The following is a 17,207-nucleotide window of genomic DNA, read 5'->3' on the forward strand; positions in this document are numbered from 1 at the left end:
TAAACAATGGCTTGTCGGTGCTCGATAACTATTCCCCGATGTTCCGCCGCGCTGGCGTCAGTGAAGCTGGGAGCTCAACCTCAGCAAAGCATCAACACCAACCCTCACCCACCACCACTACCGCCATACATCACCCGCACCTTCCGTCTCCTCCGCATACACATATCAAGAGCGACCATCATGGCGGACAGCATGGAAGGCGTCGTCGTCGAGGGCGAGCAGCCCAAAACCGAGAACGTTGAGCAGAAGGCCATTGCTGGTAAGTAGGCCACTTCGCCGCGCAGCATGCCTTTTACTTCAAAGTGTCCCTGTACCAACTGCACCACCTCGTGGCCTGTTCGCAAGATGTGTCCGAATCACATCATTGCCACCGAGGTTGCGGCGTGCAAGTATCTCTACCACCGTGCTGACCCAACGACTACAGACATTCGGGGCAACTTTGTCCTCCTCGAGCGAGCCGTCGCCCAGTTCGATACCCGCTTCACTCTACGCGCCCTGCGCTCCATATCCTCGCTCCGCAAGAGGCTCACCGATCGCGTACTATGTTCCGTCATCATCCTGACATACTCTCCCAACAACGCCACGGCGCGCAACTTCATCGAGTACATTGGTATGGACGGTGAGGCGATACAGAGCGTCGTGTCCCAGTACAAGGAGGAGGTGCAACTTAACAAGAACAACACCAAGGAGCCCTTGCCCGAGGTGGACGTATACATAGCCATTCTGATACAGGTATGTTTGTAGACGGCATGCATGATGGATTCTCTAACAAGCGCAGGTATATCTTTACGATCAGAAGGAATACGAAGAGGGCGCCGAATTCGCCGAGACGTTGGTAGACAAGATCCGAGAGCTGAACAGGCGGACACTGGACTCGTTAGCAGCCAAGGCCTACTTCTACTTCTCCCTCTTCCACGAGGAGATGGACCCCAAGCCCCCGTCCAAGCAGTCGCCCGTCATCAACATCCGCGGGAAGCTGCTCGCTGCTCTCCGAAGCGCAGTGCTCAGAAAAGACCCAGACACGCAGGCGTCTGTCACCACACTGCTGCTCCGAAACTACCTCTCGACCGCCGACATCACACAAGCCGATCTCCTCGTTGCGCAGACACAATTCCCGTCAAACGCCCCCAACAACCAGGTTGCGAGGTATCTGTACTACCTCGGTCGCATACGCGCTATCCAGCTGTCCTACACCGAGGCACACGAGCATCTGATTAGTGCCACCCGCAAGTCGCCCTCTGCCCACTGTGCAACTGGCTTCTACCAGGCTTCGATGAAGCTCCTGGTAGTTGTTGAGCTGCTCATGGGTGACATTCCCGAGCGTGACGTCTTCAGCCAGCCCCGTCTGGAGCGTGCCATGGAACCCTACTTCCGCCTAGTCCAGGCAGTCCGTGTTGGTGACTTGCAGGGTTTCCTGAAGGTGGTGCAGACATCCTCGTCCGTCTTCCACCGTGATGGTACCTATACTCTCATTCTCCGTCTGCGACAAAACGTCATCAAGACCGGCATCCGCATGTTGTCGCTCTCATACTCGCGTATCTCGCTCCGCGACATCTGCATTCGCCTTGGTCTTGAGAGCGAGGAGTCGGCTGAGTACATCGTTGCCAAGGCTATCCGCGATGGAGTTATAGAGGCTTCGATCGATCATGAGAAGGGTTTCATGCAGACCAAGGTCGCTGGCGACATCTATGCAACCCGCGAACCTGGTGAGGCATTCCACGAACGCATTCGTGCATGCTTGACCCTGCACGACGAGTGCGTCAAGGCAATGCGTTACCCCATGAACCAACATCGTCTGGAACTCAAGAACGCTCAGGAGGCACGCGAGAGAGAACGTGAGTTGGCCAAGGAAATTCAAGATGGTGACATTGACGAAGATGATGCGGGCGGCGACTTTGAAGGCTTGTAGAGGAGCACACAGCTTGGACGATTCATTCCGTGAGCGTGTACGATAGCCACATAAGGGCTGGCATTGATGGACGTTCCAGACAACGTGGGATAGACATCTTAATGATGCATGAATAGAACAGATTCAAGACGCCATTGTATACTATCGAACGCGCCAGTAACATGTGACAGATGCTATAAGAGTCGCTAATCTCACCAACGGATCCATGCTGCGCATCCGCGCGAGAACTAGCCGGTTGCAGCAAGATTCCGTGAAAGTCCCCGCAGCTTGTTCGTTCCTGCCCCACACCAGCTCTCCCTCCCAACGTCACTTCGCGATTGCCATCATCTCCGTGCCATCTGACCATTCAATCATGATTCACTGCCGCAGCTATGTAAGTCGTATCCCACAGAGTAACTCGGCCCGCCGCAAACAACCTACCCGAACCCATCTCTAATGTCCGGCCCCAGGATTGACGTACCCCGGCGACTCCGGCGCGCCATCCTACTCAACGACCTCGCGCTTGTCCAACGCATAATCCGCAACAACCACAAGTACCTTCGTAACCCCGACTTCGACGACCGTTCCAACACGTCGCTGCACCTCGCCGCACAGCATGGCTTCACAACCATCGCTGAATACCTCGTCGACGCGGGCCACGAAGACGGAATGATAAGCCGTAACAACGACTGGGAAACACCCCTGATGCTCGCTGCCTCTGCCGGGAAAGAAGAATGCGGCGTCTACCTCGCCAAACGCTTTCCCGAAGCCGTAGACTGGAAGAACAAAGCCGGTCTCGACGCGTTGATGCTGGCGTGTAAATCTGGTTCGGGGACGCTACACCTCATCCCCACGTTGATTCTCCACGGACCCAGTATACTCTCCGCGAGCGACGCGCAGGGGAACACAGCGCTGCATCATGCTTCTGCGGCAGGGGAGCTCAAGGCACTTAGGATGTTACTACAGTATGGAGCAAATCCGCTGGCGAGTAATTGTTATAGTTGGACACCAGTCCATTACTCGGCCACAACGGCTGCGGAGGCGTATTTCAAGACTCTCATCATCGAGTTTGAGAAGAAGAAGGCGGAAGGGAAACGCGCGGTCAAGGAGAGAGAACGGCAGCGTACTGCGGGTGTTAGGCTGGTTACTGATACCGAGGGTTTAGGAAGCGCGAATACAACCACGCAAGAGGGCAGGGCTTCTGTCGAAAGCACTAGACAGAGGGTAAGGGATGATGCGGCGATTGCTGGGTTGCCGGCACCCGGTATGATGGATTGGAGTCCTGTAGAGAAGAGGAGGGCTATGACGCCTACGGAGGGGAGGGGGTGGACATTTACACCTGATGGGATGAGGCCGAGGGCCGAGACGGGCGAGTCTATATAAGGGTATATTGGGTGTTGGCGTTGAGTGAGGAGCATTAAGAAAGCAGAGCTTTGGTGTCACGGAGTTGTGGTATGCGTTTTGGTACATGTATAATCACTTGTATTCATTTATCCTCTTTCTCGCTCTCACACATGTACTTTTTCTTCTCGTCCTCATTCTTTGATGTTATAGGTTTCTGAAGACATGTCGCACCTCTTTCTCGCCAAATCCTGCGCCAACCTGAAGAAACCTGCCACAAAATCCGCATATTTAGCGTTGGTAATATCTATCACATCCTTTTTTTTTTTTTACACTTTCCTTCCCATCATCTTCTCTCTCCTCCATCACATCATCGCCCTCCATTCAACCACGGGACAAACAGCCCAATGATGTGTACTGAAATCCCGTGGCCATAGTCTCTCATGCGCACATCCAGGACACTCGTTATGGTTCAGTAAAGCTGTGAAGAGCTCTGTTGGGTATTGACCTCGTTGGGTGTTCAAGCCTGGAGGCGGGTTGCGACCTCGTTGTGTGTAGAGGCTTAGACGTGGGTTGTGATTCTGTTGATTGTAAAAGCTCGGGGGTGAGTTTTGGGCTGCTGGTGTGTGGAGACTTGGGAGTGGTGGACGATAGGGGGCTGAGAAAATCTGGTTGGGGTGGGTCAGGGTGTTGCAGCTTTGGTGGCTATTAATTTGGCTGCTTTGGTTTTGGTTGCTGTTCTTGGGGATACTCGTGGAAGGGCTGTTGGCTATACTGTATTCATGGTGGGCGGGAGGTAGGCGGTTGGTGGGAGGGAAGTGCCTGCCTGTAGTGGTGGAAGATGGGGTGTTCAATTTGTTGTTGGACACGTTGTTGAAGATGCGTATGTGAGGACTTTGTATACACGAGAACCGGTCGGCCGTTGTGTTGGCTGCCGCGGTAGATGAGTGATTGTTGGAGGCGGAAGATAGGGTGTTGGGGGTATTTTTGGGTACAATGCTGGAGTCGTGTACATAGTCGCTCTTAAATAGGCTATCGAAGCGTTGGAGTTTGCAGCGGACAGAAGACATCTTCTGGTATGTAGTGTGCAGTGTAAGAACTTGGTATTGAATGTACGTGGGAAAGGAAGGTGTTTGATGGAACTCTCGAGGAAAGAACATTATTTCCCAGCTAAATCGAATACCAAGCATGGTCGAGGCGAAGCTCATTGGGGTGGCCAAATGAAGGGTGACTGTAATACGCTACCCCTATGAAATTCATTGATTTTGCAATGACGGCATGAGGTATTCCATAGAAACCCCTGTCCCTGTTGTATTTGCCTGTTGCTCTTTGGAACAACGGGCGGCAGCGAATGACTGTGATGGTTTATGTCAGTGATGGAAATCCCTATTGCAAACACGTCTTGTTCAAGTCGCCCGGTACTACGGAGAACGCACCAGATCCACAGTATCAAGATTACGCACGCTGGTTAGGAGATTTTTCCGCGGTGGATTGTGGCTCAATTGGGAACTGCTGTCTCAGGATGCGCTGCCGTGAATGGGAACGTAAGCATGGGAACTCTTTCCGAGGAAGTGGATGAGCAAATCCTACTTGTATCCCTCAAGTTATATTTCCTTATCTATCTCCTCATCAAGACACGCTCTGAATGTGTCTCTGCATTGTACACTATCGCTACAAGGGAACAATAGAATGCAGATACCTCGAGGGATGTTCTACTGCTAAGTTACAGTTCGAAAAATGAGCCTTTTCGTATGGGCGACATTGGAGATGTTGCGATGGGTAGCCAATATGTCTCATATTTGGTATGAGGCGCAATGATTGCGTAAAGGGCGGAACATCAAATGAGAACAACATTGCAACAAAAAGAGCGATGAGTGGAGCAGAGTCAACCTGAATAGCGAAGCGAAGATCGGTTCCAAGGTCGCTGCTAGGCTTCACGTCATCGGTACCTAGGTAGTGGTGGCTGCCTTTTCGAATCACGAGCACCGCGAAAATACCTAGTCATCACTTTCCTTCTTGTTCAACTTGTCTAGCTTCCACAAATTTGGCGTTCATACGTATTACATTCGAGGTTTTGTATGTCACTATTATTCATAGTAAAACGCGAAAAGAATAACCCATGTTTTGTTCAAGACACAATGTGCCTACCATCCACTCAGGGTATCTACGTCTATTTGCAGCCATATCATAGCCTACATTCTCCTTGATGTCCACACAGCTTAACATGTTATCAAAGATCTCCAAGATCCCAGTGTCATACACACAAAACCCTCCTTTGCCTTAGCCAAAGTTTCAAGAGTGCTAGGAAGAGACTAAGAGTTTGACGAGTCACTGGTCTTGATAACAATATTCCTTTGTACGGCAATCTAGACAATATGGCCCCAAATTCAGATGGATAAGTATAAGACAAGACAAGACAAGAAAGGACAACGAGGAACGGAAGTTCGTCCACATCACGCTTCCTGTAGTATTCAAACAAGACTGTGAGTTGTAAGCAAGCCTTCCAACCATGCATGCTCCTAGTGAAGCCTAGAGTCCTTTGCCACATTCCTATGTCGTGATCTAATACACCGCCTACCCGCAAAGTCATCCACGCCACACTATCACCAAGTTGAAGCGAAGTCAAGTGATTGGATATTTGGTTTGCATTCCATGTTAAAATAAGCTCATCTGATATCAGTGAAAACGAACAGGTAAGAGTTGCGATCATCCCAATACGCCGAAAAGTAGTTGAAAATCAAAAAGCTCCCTCCCTCCCATGATGAAAACGGTGGTTTCCTAACAACCCAAGATGCATGCCCCAAGATCCTTTGTGATAGGAGTAAAAGAAACGCCGCCTGAATACCCGTCCCGCCTTGATGCTCGTTGTTGGAGATAGATGAATTCATTATCGTGGTTTATAGTGTGGTTTTAAATGCGGTAATGTGGTGTGAGAAGCATATAGGGTTCCTAATGCTCATAGGTAGCGGAAGTCTGGTGCACGAGACCTGCGGTTGCGACCTCGAGGGTTAACTGGCTGCCTGTCGTAAGCGTCGTTGGGGTCCTGCTGTCCTTGCGTCTGCCCTTGTCCGTTACCCCATTGTCCTTGTCCTTGTCCGCCCCACCCGTACTGTTGCTGTTGGTGCTGTTGCTGGTTGTACTGTTGACCGAACTGTTGTTGCTGACCGTAGCCAAAGTTCTGCTGAGGGAACCATTGCTGTTGTGGCATCTGTTGCTGTTGTTGTGGTTGGAAGCCCATCTGGTAGCCGTTCTGGAAACCCATTTGCTGTGGCATCTGCATTGGCATAGGCATACCCATTGGCATTCCCATAGGTCCCATCGGTGTGTTCTTGAGCATCTCCATCTGTTGTATAAAGTCCTGCTCCATCTTCGAGGCAGGGTCAGCCGCTTGACGCATGGCTTTCGGTGCGGTGGGTGGTTTGATGTCTGTCGGAGGCTGTTTGCGCTTCTTTGAAGAGGTTGAGTCAGTATCGGAGACTTCGTCAGCCGCAGCAGTCGCCGCTGGTGGCGGAGTAGCAGTAGTGGTGGCATTTGTATCGTCATTTGCGACAGAAGAAGATGCGTTGTCAGTAGCATGTGATTGATTAACTGATTCATTTGTTGAAGCAACTGCTGCCTTTGCTGCCTTCTCCTTCTCTGCTGCCTTTTCTGCGTCGTATGCCTTGAGAGACTTGACCATATCGTCGTCGGCAACGAGATCATCCATCAGAACATCCTCCTTTGCACAGTTTGGACAAATCAAATCTCCATCTGCCAGCGCATTGTCAATACACTCACGGCAGTATGTCTTACCACAACATGGTGTTTTGACTGGGTCGACAAATCTCTGGTTGTCGATAGGGCACTCAAGACCGCGCTCGCGAAGCTCTTTGCTTGCGGCGTCGGCGCTTGCAGCACGCGCTCGTGATGCGTTTGTCTTCTCTTGAAACTTGTCCCAAGTCTTCTGGTCCGTCATGACTTGTACGTATTCGCCGTCAGCGTTGAGCATAACACCTTTCGCAGCCTCTTCGTCGACAGGCTTCTCGACCTTCTTTAAGAAGGATTGTGGTATACCGGTCGTGCGCTTTGCTTGGAATACGGGCTTGAAGTCGGGATCGTCGTTGGTAGGGCAGGCTTGTATCCAATGGCCTTTGATGTTGCAGCGGCGGCAGACATAGCCAGGAGGGGGAGGATGTGAAGGGACGACAACGTTCTTAGCATTGTTCTTGCGGTAGACAGGCTTTGCGTGCGAAAGGGCCTCCTTCTGCGCGTCCCAAGCCATGGCTGACTCAGCCAGGAAGGCTGCCTCAGCATCTTCTGGCGCTGCATTATTCGTGTGAGGTGTAGGTGCGACGGGCTTGCTTTGGGTCGTGATAGCGCGCGAAGGCGCTTTACCATTAACATAACGGGCAGCTCTGCCTTGCCCTCTTGGCGCTGGGCGGCGAATCGCTATGACGGTAGATGATCGCGGGATTAAGGTGGTGTCATCTTTGTACTCGGAGGCAGGGTCATCTTGGGGGTAGATGTGTAGGTTGAAGTCGGTTCCATCGCCGAGGCCGCTTGCGCTGATGATCTCCTTCTTGAGCTCGAAAACGCTCAAATCGGTGCCGTTAAATACTATACGCTCGCTATCTCTCGAGTTCTTGAACTTGTAGAAGATCGACGAAGTCATTGTGGCGACTTGTGGTGTGGCTCCAGATGTGGTGGTGTGGTGAGAGAAGAGGGTAGAGCTGACGCAGGAGGAAGGGCGTCGGAACACGACTTACCAAGCCGCGTGCACGGGCCACCCAGCCGCGAACCATCAATCCATGGAATTCCACCAAACTAAATGGAATCCCACCAAAGGGCTAAAGGCCTTTACAACATTTTGTAAATTTTATTCGCAACCAACAAATATTATGGGTACCTCGAGCCCTCGTTTTCGGAAAAAACTATTATTGGCGTGCTCTACACCGTATGTAACATGCGACGAGCATTCCTACACATGTGTAGGTCTACCAAACTAAAGGCTGAAAGTCCTCGCCACATTCTGTACAGTTCACCTTCAATCAACGAATTCTCTGGATATCCTGGGCCCAAGTTTCGGGAAATTTCATTGTTCTGTTCTACACACCGTATTTACCACATGGTATCTACTCATCCGCGGCATCTGTCTCTAGTTCATCAGGCCCCATCTCCTCTCTCGCACCACCAGCATCACACTCATGTATGATCTTCTTCCACCCCAGTGGAGCAGAGGCGTCCTTGATATGCTCGATAGTTGGGAAGTAGTGCTCGTTCTTCTTCATGGTTGCGACCCATGGTATGTTGTCGAAGGTCATGACCTTCATACGGAAGTATTCGTTGTCCTTGATCTTCTTGATCTCTGTGAGGAAGACCGATAGGTTCGGAGTAGGAACGTTGTTTACGTGGGTGACAAAGTTCGTGGGCGCGAGCTGCATGTATAGTCAGTAAGACATTCTTAAAATCACTGACAAGTGGCAGGTTGCGAAAAGTGAAGCTTGAAGGTTTTCGCCGGGCGAGAATCCAGGGATCCGGGGCCAAACCCACGCCGCACTATAACGTGAGGATCTAAAAAAAGCTGTGGGGCAAACAGGAGAATCCGGTGTATACAGGATAAGGCCTGAACGTATCCGCTGGATGGACTTTCACGGCCCACAACAGGACCCGGTACAAATAGAACCATTCATGGGATCCATTAGGATGCCTGAGGATATTCGCTAACTGCAAATCCATAAAACTCAGACCAAGTTGTGGGAAGATTGGTAAGCGGAGAGTGAAGGATTGTAGGGCGTCCAAAAGAAGGCCTGAGGGCATTCGCTGAGTGGACTCTTGTGGCTCCAAGATGACATCCATACCATACCATGACACGAACTCGGTATAGAGACGTTGAAACCCTGAGGTGGGGAGAGTGCGGCTCGAATTTACGCGCTGACAAAGACTGTCGGGCCCATGATGGCGTCCATGCTGCAGCCTAGCATGAACTTGGTTGTACGAGATTGGATAAATTTCAGATGTGCAAGTTGGGATCTGAGGATATCCGCAAATAGGACTTTCATGGGTCTCCGAAGATACATTGGCTAGTCCTTAGTATAGTGGGTGGAACCTGAGGAACCCCGGGACGTCTGAGGCGAGGGATGAAGGTATCCACTCATCGAATTCCATAGTTCCATGAAGGCGTCCAGGGTGTATGTAGCACGGACGTGGCGGCTGATCCGTGGCGGAACCTCGGGCTTCACCGAGCGAATATGTGGATCTCTATGTAGCCGTCCAGACCAGAATACGGCATGGGAATGATGAAGCGAGTATCCGACAGACATTGCGCACCCGAGGCGAGGTCTCAGAACGTTGCAAGCTGAGATTGCGTAGGATGATCAAGGCATCCTGTTTTTGCTGCAGCATATCCTTCTCAGGGCGGTAATGGGAGTATTGAGGCCGTGCATATGGTTTCAGTAGTTCTTGCTGATAAGAGGTGTACGCATTCCCAGGATGTCAGATCTCTCTGTGGCATCATGCTAATGTGGGAAAAGAAAGCATGTGAATTTGTTCACAACGAGGCCTGGTGTTCTTTCGAAGCCGCACGATCCAGAAAGCGTATCCAGGATGCGAGTGCAAACTTGCAATATCCAGTGGCATGTCCAGGCTCCAGTATAAAGAAAACATAAGAAAGAAAGAATAGAAAAACAAAAGGAGATTAGCACTTACCCCGTACATGTATGCGGGTGAACCACGGGCCCGCGACGAAATATAAACATCCGAATGAATCTTGCTAATCTGCTGGCGTACAGCCTGGTGGGGGCGATGGAAGGTAGCTCCACAGAAGCTGACCAGGCGGTCGGTCTCAAGGTCCTCTGTTGCGACAGTCGAGACCTTGATAGTCTTCTCCTCGCGCTTGCGCACAACAACAGCGTCCAGGAACTCATTGTTGTACATGACGTCGAGATCAGGCGAACGTGTGACGAGCTTGCCATTAAGCGTAAGCAGAACGTCACCTTCGTTGAGACCGTCGCCATGGCCCGAGTCGACCTTGCGGACCATGAAGAGCTGGTGGCGCTCTGGATCCGCTGTCTCGGTCTTCTCAATCCACTCCTCCGATACACCCATGACGCGGGCTTGGCTCATCTGGACTGTCTGGAACTCAACGTTTAAAATTCGTAGCTTGGGTGTCTTTCCGCCTCGAATTTCATCAAGCACTGGCAGCAGGTTGGGCGTCGCAAGACCAAGGTGGTATTCAACGTCCTTACCGCTGTGTGATGTTCGCTCGCCCAGGTACGAGAGCCAGAGAGCCTGAACGGTGCCATCCTCACCGATAAGCACACCAGAGCCACTATGTGAAGCCTGGTTTGTGTCCACGGTGATGGCGTCGAAGTTGGTCGCGCGGTATCTCGGTGTTATCGCGCTAGCTGGGATCGCAACTGTGGTGATATCAGTGACGACAGTCTTCGCTACGACAGGTCGGAAGTTTTGGTTGATGCCGAAGAAGATGGTCTCGGCTCCCTTCTTGATGAAGTCGGTGGCGAACTTGGGCGTCTTTACAGGGGCGTTGACAAGGGAGGCATCGTACTTGACGATGGCGTAGTTCTGCAATGGGTGCATGAAGACAACCTTGGCGTCGACGAAGATGCTGTCAGCGATAATCAACGAGATGTCGCAAAGGTCATATGGCAGAATTGCTCGGGATACAAGGACAAGCCCCTGCTCAGCGTCAACGACGAGTCCGTAGCCCTGTTTGTTCATCTTGGGGAAGCCATCTAGCTTAATAGGCATAGAGACATGCACTCGAACGAAGCTGCGGACAATGTCTACAGCCTCGGGATAGCTTGAGCTCATCTTGACGAAGTTCGCACGACGAGGAACTGGGGGCACAGATGGAATGGCATCGGCAAGTGGTTTGAAGTCCCACAAGCCTGTCGTGTCATTGCGTGTTGCTACCCGAATCTTTGCATGCCAATGCCTGTCCACAGCAGTAATACTAGTGTTCGCAGTATGCAAATCGCGCAGATGCTTGTACATCATAACCACTCGCTTACGATCTGGGATCTTCTTCATGACTTCGATAAAGGTGTCAAGGTCGGGCGTTGGCTGGTTGTCAACTTCCTGAATCAACCAACCTGATGTGTAGCCGTCCGCGAACCTGAAAGATCCAGCTGCTTCGCAGACATATACACCTGCGCCTTTCAGCGAGATGGCGTAGAGGCGAGCTTGTTGGTATGAGAGGTCGTGGAAGGATGCGCCTGCGACAGAAACGAACTTGTCGGGGGTAATGGCATGGAGATCGCCAACGTCTAGCTCAACATCCATGTTCTCCCCGGCACGCTGTATGGTCACAGAGATCGTCTTGCCAACGTTGTCGTCAAGGATCGCGTCGAGTCGGATGAACTGTGTGAGCAACTCTCCGTTCACACGCAACAGCAGATCACCTTCTTCAACCTTGGTAGACGCAGGCCCCTGGGGGAGGACAACCTCGGCGACCAACATGCCCGTCTCCTTAGGAAACTGGGTGCGGATCTCCTTCTCCAGAGTAGGTGAGAGACCTAGTCTCCGGCACTCGTCAAACGGCTTCAGTATCCACTGAGTCTGAATGGTGCCTCTGGAGACATGCTGGCCTTGGCGAATAAGCTCGAGAGCACGTAGCGGCCGATCCAGAGGTAGGAAGTAGTCGGTCGCAGCACCATCAGCACGTCCACCGGCCTGCAACGCAACTGCAAATCCGTCACGATCCACGACAGGACTGCCCGAAGACCCTCCACTCGCTGCAGCAGCCGCCTGAATGTAGTTGGTGTTGAAGTCGGAGTAGCCCTCGCCGTATTCAGGCGCATTGCGATCCAACCGACTGATAACACCCGACAGAATACTGAGCTTTTCTCCAGCATCGTTACCCACGACACGAATCTCGACACCAACTTTGGCGTTGTCTGGGCGGAGTTTGAGAGCGGTGACGGGCATGTACTTGATCTTCTTAGGGTCGAAGCGAAGGATACCGAAATCGTGGACGGGGTCGCGGTAAACGGGGTGGACGTCGCATTCCTCGTGGTTATCAAAGATGCAGTAGCCGATGAAAGGTCCTGCGCCGACAACATGCCTGTTGGTGAGAATGTAGCCCTTCTCAGCATCCACGACAAAGCCTGTGGCCTCGGAGCTGATGGCCGGGTCTGTATCGAAGGAACACGTCTGACAAAAGTGTATCGACACGACGCTCTTGACCACGTTTTCTATCGTCCTCTGCCACTCTGCTGTGTCCTGCCCTGTCACGGCGGTGATATGCGCCGAGGATGGGAGCTCTTCGGGGATGCTGTATTCGCTGCGCGCGTCATCCATGGCCTCCTCCTGGTCAGGTGAGTGCGGCATGACTCCGTTCGAGGTATGTGAGTCTATTTCGGGCTTGATCTGCTTCGAAGGACGGTCTGTTGTAGGTGAAGTTGGCGGTTGCTTGCGCTTGGTTGTACCATTTTGTTCCATTGGCGGCGGATTATTTATAGACGTGTTGGTGTGTAGGGAGCGTTTACCGAGGACAAATGCGCTAGAGCTAGGAAGTCTGGTGAGGTATCGCGTGTGGAAGAGGGAGAGCGGTCGTGATACGGGGTTGCGGGAAGGTGTTGCAAGGAAACTTCGTTTGCAGGCGGCGACAGACACTCGGCCAAGCAGCATGCCAATCCTGGGTGAGGCGTCTAGATGAAGGAAGCAGCGCAAACACAGCTGCTGTAAATTAAAAGAGGTAGGCACAAAGAAGAAAGACGAAAAGGCAATCGATGAGTACGGGACGGCTTTGAAAGGCCAAGGAGGAAAGTGCCTGAAGAGCCCTGCAGCTGCATGCGCCACGGTCCCCCGGTCAAGCGTCGCCGCACCTCGCGAACCATCGTCATTCGTCTCCACTTGCATCCACTTCATAACAACAGTGAATACATGCTTCAGTTTAATCTCGAGCATGCTACATTGCGCGCACTTTTCGAAAGCTTATGAGATAAACTTTGGTGTCACGTCAAACACGGGAGATGAGTATGAGAATATAGGATCATTTGAATTTCTATCGAGATATGGTCCCCAGGTCGCTCAACGGCAGCATCCAAGCCGAGCCACTTGGACAAAGCAAAGAAAGAGACGGCATGGATAATGACCGACCGCCACCGACTGCTACTTGAGAATGCCGAGCCGTTTCAGTGTCCGCGAAATGTACCACGATGTGACAGCGCATCGAACTGATGTGTGGCGGAGAGATTGATTCTTAGATCATCTCCTCGTCCTCAATCGACTCGCTCTTGACCTCTTCGACCACCTCGCCTTTCTTCTTGCGAGGGCGCGGAGTAACCTTCTTCTTCGGTGAGCCCTCCGCAACACCATCCTCGCTGTTAGCATCCGCACCCTCAACGATCTTGCTCTTGCGTTTCCTAGGCGTTGCCTTGGGCTTCTCTGGGATAGCAGTGGCCTCGACATCGGCAGATGCAGTACTCAAAGGCAATCCGTTCTTGATCTTCTCGATGTCGTTCTTGTGCTTCTGTTTCAGACGCACGAGCAGCTTCTTGCACGAGACGATGGAGCGGCCAGCGGGGATAGGTGCGTTCTGCGATAGATTTCAGTACAATATTGAGTACAACAACTAGGAGGATGACTTACGCCGATCTTGGCGTCGATCCTGCCCTCGTTCTCGCAGAGCACGATGAGGTACGCAATCTAATGTCACTATCAGTCGGTAGTAATGGGGTTAGGTATGGGGTGAGAACCTTCTCGGCTTCAGACCAGGCAGCACCGCTTGCACCTGTCATGTTCGGCGTCTTCTGCTCTGCATCGGACATGTTGGCTGATTATGCTGACGATGCTGATGTTGCAGATGCAGTTTGGGAGTTGCGTGCCACTATCGTACTGCTGCGAGGTAGAGATGTAGAAGTGCTGTAGTGATGAAGAGATGGTTGAGGACGGGAGAGGGAGAGGCAGCGCTGTTTATCAGCATAGAGCGAGGGTAGTATGGCAATTATCAAATCACCTTCACGTCGAATCTGCGGTGTGTGAGCCGGCTCCTCTCTAAATAGGAAGGGGAGTGAAGAGGTGAAGGCGTGTACCTCTGAACATGAAAATCATCATGGTGAGGTGAGCTTCACATGCGCCTTCTGGAAAGTAAAGACGGACTTGTAGTATCCCATACTTTGGGAAAACATCGTCCCACCAACCGTCCCGTTTGTGTGCTGTTGTTTTTCCATCAGGTACACCGAGAGTAAACCTGAGCTATCCTAAGCTCTCTCCGGATTGATATGAAACCAATTATTGCCAATTACTGCAGACACCACTCTCTTCAGTCTTCGCCAGTTTTGAAGAAACAGAGCGGCCTTCGATTTCAACCCCAGCGTCCCCTGCTATGGTATACCCGCATCCTCCTTCATGAGGATTTATCATATCTAGCATCTCCCGTTTTCTTCCATTTTCCAGGGACCTGGACATATGATGTTCAACTTATAGCGTAGTCATGTCGTCAGCCAATCCACTTGCAGCACTAGCCGGCCTCAAGCTTAGCTCCACAGCCCACCTGCCACTTTCCTGTCAGTCTTACACGTTAATATCCCACATTGCAAACATACGATAATGCTCGAAATAGCTTGTTTTAACGCGTCTTCTGCCATCACTGCAGCCCGAGCAGGTGCTGATCGAATCGAGCTATGCGCTGACTATGCAGCTGGCGGCGTAACACCTTCCCTCTCGACGCTTCAGGATGTACGGAAGCAAGTCACGATCCCAGTCAATGTTATGATTAGACCACGGGGCGGAAACTTTCTCTACGCCGATGAAGAACTCACGCTCATGAAGAAAGAGATGGAAATGCTCAAGCCTCTAGCTAGCGGGTTCGTCTTTGGCATCCTAGACGCCGATCGTCGCATAGACAGCGCTCGCAACCGGGAGTTAGTTGAGATTGCAGCTCCGCTTCCATGTACGTTCCATCGTGCAGTCGACGAGACAGATAACTTGGAAGAAGCCGTGGAGACAGTGGTGCGTTGCGGGTTCAAGAGCATATTGACTAGTGGCGGGGCAAAAAGCGCCCTTGAAGGTGCCGATAAGCTCCGTCAATTGCAGTCGAAATTTGGAGCAGATCTATCGTTGATCGCCGGCGGTGGGGTCAGAAGCATCAATATCGAGGAGCTCAAAAAGAGGACCCACACAGCTTGGCTCCACTCAGCAGCCATCACAGCACCTGGAGAGGACGTGAACGATCAGGAAGTGAACAAGATGCAACAAACTTTGTCAAAACTGGAATAAGAAAATGCATGAATCGAGTGCGAAGGGTACGATATTATTCATTAAGCGTGGCACATCAATGCTGTACTGCCACAGTATGTATACAACATGTATATGCTAAGGCTCCAGCGGGTATCATCCATGCAGGGATGTCTCGAATATAAGCCCGAGACCAACCCATCCAAACAGTTCACTACAACGAGCATGACTTCCGAGAAACAAGTTGCTTACAAAAGCGCGTACAGCAACGCACCAACCATCGACATTCCGAAGGACCTTGTTGTGTCGACAGACACCTGCCCAGCGGCTCCGCTGCTTGTGGGTGCAGCTGAAGCGGTGTTTGTTTGTGTTACAACATTGGTCTTAGCAGCGACCGTCGTGGCTTGTGTAATGGTGATAGCGGGTACGGTGGTAGAAACCTCCAACCCGCTGACGGTTGCAACCTCGACGGTTTCCGCAACGGTGGTGGGCGCCGAGTATGTTACGGCGGGAATGGTGGTTGTGTAGACGATGATGGATCCGAGTTCTGTGACAGGGATCGCACCTCCGACACCGGTACCGGTGTACTGCGCAGGAATCGAAAGAGTCGACGTGTTGGGCTTCTCAGCCTCGTTGTTGGAGTAGATGTTGGCACTCTGGCCATCTTTGGTGTAGTCTCCGCTGACGAGGTTGACCTCTGTGCCTCCTGAGTTGTAGGTTCCGGCAGCGACGTTTCCGAAAGAGCCATCTGGGAATTGGAAGTTTGTGGTGAACTTGTCGTAGCACATGGGGATGTTGATGTTCTTTACGTTGACGCAGTCCAGGCTCTGGCGGCAACCAAAACCATCCGCACGGCCATGAACAGATCGTTTGTCGAAAGTGATACCCTGGATAGAAGAGAGGATATCGGTGTAGAGAGAGCTGAGCTCTGTGCCGACTGCTGGTGGTGTCGTGCCAGATGCTCCTTGCGGTTGGCATGCCTCATAAGGGTCGTCGTTGGTGGACTTTGCCATGGACTCAAATGGCGACGCAGTTGCGACAGCCACAAGAGCGAGGGACAAGAATTTCAGAGACATTTTGAGGTAGGGTGTTATGTAGTGTGGGTGGCGGTGGTAGATTACTGATGCCGAACGGTGATTATGGGTATTACACGGCGTGGTACTGAACGACCGACGATTATCAAGACTGGTAACGAATGGCAAACGCAAGCGAGCGAATGTGAGAGCGAGTGACGGGAGGGTACGATGGATTGCTTGCCAAGGGGCAGACGAGCAGCCTCGAGGCTATATACTGACCGTAGGAGTAGCCCATATCGCTCGTGCTTACAGGGTTTAATCAGGCTCGTTCCTACCATGCCGAACTAGCCAACCGGCACCACGCACTTCACTGACGGCGCGCCACAATACGATAGGACCTTTACCAATTGACTGGGATTCGTTATCCGTTTGGCGATCATGTGTTCATCCCCAACACATTGCCCAGGGGCGGCCCTCGCATGGAGACTCGCAAAGGATTAGCTGCCAAACACACGCAACCCATACGATCTTGGCCCTCGCCAATGAGAACACCATCGCGTTTAGCAATTCTGGGAAGGTCGGCCGCAATGCCAGAATTCCTGCTTATGCGACCAGTGAAATGCCATGGGCCTATAATCACCACTAGCCAGTAAACGAGGTCAAAGCCGCATGATTCGTCGGGAGATAGGTCGGCAGCCCCAGCCGAAGTGCTGCGAACGGACACTTTTTCAACCCTCAGGCAAGCCACGAAACGGCCTTTAATTCGACATCACGAGAATTTTCCA

At 51.9% G+C, this 17,207-nt stretch overlaps 7 protein-coding genes across 7 annotated transcripts; 3 read left to right on the top strand and 4 right to left on the bottom strand.

Annotated features, from left to right (window-relative positions):
• Window positions 1-180: 180 nt before the first annotated feature.
• On the top strand, window positions 181-1,909 carry ALTATR162_LOCUS11220 (uncharacterized protein; the record flags this gene model as incomplete). Its single annotated transcript, XM_043318862.1, has 3 exons — window positions 181-259; window positions 425-732; window positions 779-1,909. The coding sequence occupies 3 exons, from the start codon at window positions 181-183 to the stop codon at window positions 1,907-1,909; spliced, it is 1,518 nt and encodes a 505-aa protein (XP_043174797.1).
• Window positions 1,910-2,344: 435 nt separating this feature from the next.
• ALTATR162_LOCUS11221 (uncharacterized protein) lies at window positions 2,345-3,271 on the top strand (the record flags this gene model as incomplete). Its single annotated transcript, XM_043318863.1, has 1 exon — window positions 2,345-3,271. One exon carries the CDS (start codon window positions 2,345-2,347, stop codon window positions 3,269-3,271), a length of 927 nt encoding a protein of 308 aa, XP_043174798.1.
• A 2,914-nt stretch (window positions 3,272-6,185) lies between these two features.
• ALTATR162_LOCUS11222 (uncharacterized protein) lies at window positions 6,186-7,880 on the bottom strand (the record flags this gene model as incomplete). Its single annotated transcript, XM_043318864.1, has 1 exon — window positions 6,186-7,880. The coding sequence occupies one exon, from the start codon at window positions 7,878-7,880 to the stop codon at window positions 6,186-6,188; it is 1,695 nt and encodes a 564-aa protein (XP_043174799.1).
• Window positions 7,881-8,340: 460 nt separating this feature from the next.
• ALTATR162_LOCUS11223 (uncharacterized protein) lies at window positions 8,341-12,856 on the bottom strand (the record flags this gene model as incomplete). The annotated part of the gene is made up of 2 exons (XM_043318865.1): window positions 8,341-8,643; window positions 9,914-12,856. The coding sequence occupies 2 exons, from the start codon at window positions 12,854-12,856 to the stop codon at window positions 8,341-8,343; spliced, it is 3,246 nt and encodes a 1,081-aa protein (XP_043174800.1).
• Window positions 12,857-13,430: 574 nt separating this feature from the next.
• Window positions 13,431-13,998, bottom strand: ALTATR162_LOCUS11224 (uncharacterized protein; the record flags this gene model as incomplete). Its single annotated transcript, XM_043318866.1, has 3 exons — window positions 13,431-13,766; window positions 13,820-13,876; window positions 13,927-13,998. The coding sequence occupies 3 exons, from the start codon at window positions 13,996-13,998 to the stop codon at window positions 13,431-13,433; spliced, it is 465 nt and encodes a 154-aa protein (XP_043174801.1).
• A 781-nt stretch (window positions 13,999-14,779) lies between these two features.
• ALTATR162_LOCUS11225 (uncharacterized protein) lies at window positions 14,780-15,448 on the top strand (the record flags this gene model as incomplete). The annotated part of the gene is made up of 1 exon (XM_043318867.1): window positions 14,780-15,448. The coding sequence occupies one exon, from the start codon at window positions 14,780-14,782 to the stop codon at window positions 15,446-15,448; it is 669 nt and encodes a 222-aa protein (XP_043174802.1).
• A 206-nt stretch (window positions 15,449-15,654) lies between these two features.
• On the bottom strand, window positions 15,655-16,482 carry ALTATR162_LOCUS11226 (uncharacterized protein; the record flags this gene model as incomplete). The annotated part of the gene is made up of 1 exon (XM_043318868.1): window positions 15,655-16,482. The coding sequence occupies one exon, from the start codon at window positions 16,480-16,482 to the stop codon at window positions 15,655-15,657; it is 828 nt and encodes a 275-aa protein (XP_043174803.1).
• Between the last annotated feature and the right edge of the window lie 725 nt (window positions 16,483-17,207).

Source organism: Alternaria atra, assembly GCF_907166805.1.
Source record: "Alternaria atra isolate CS162 genome assembly, contig: 35, whole genome shotgun sequence".
In the NCBI taxonomy this organism is placed as follows: Eukaryota; Fungi; Ascomycota; class Dothideomycetes; order Pleosporales; family Pleosporaceae; genus Alternaria; species Alternaria atra.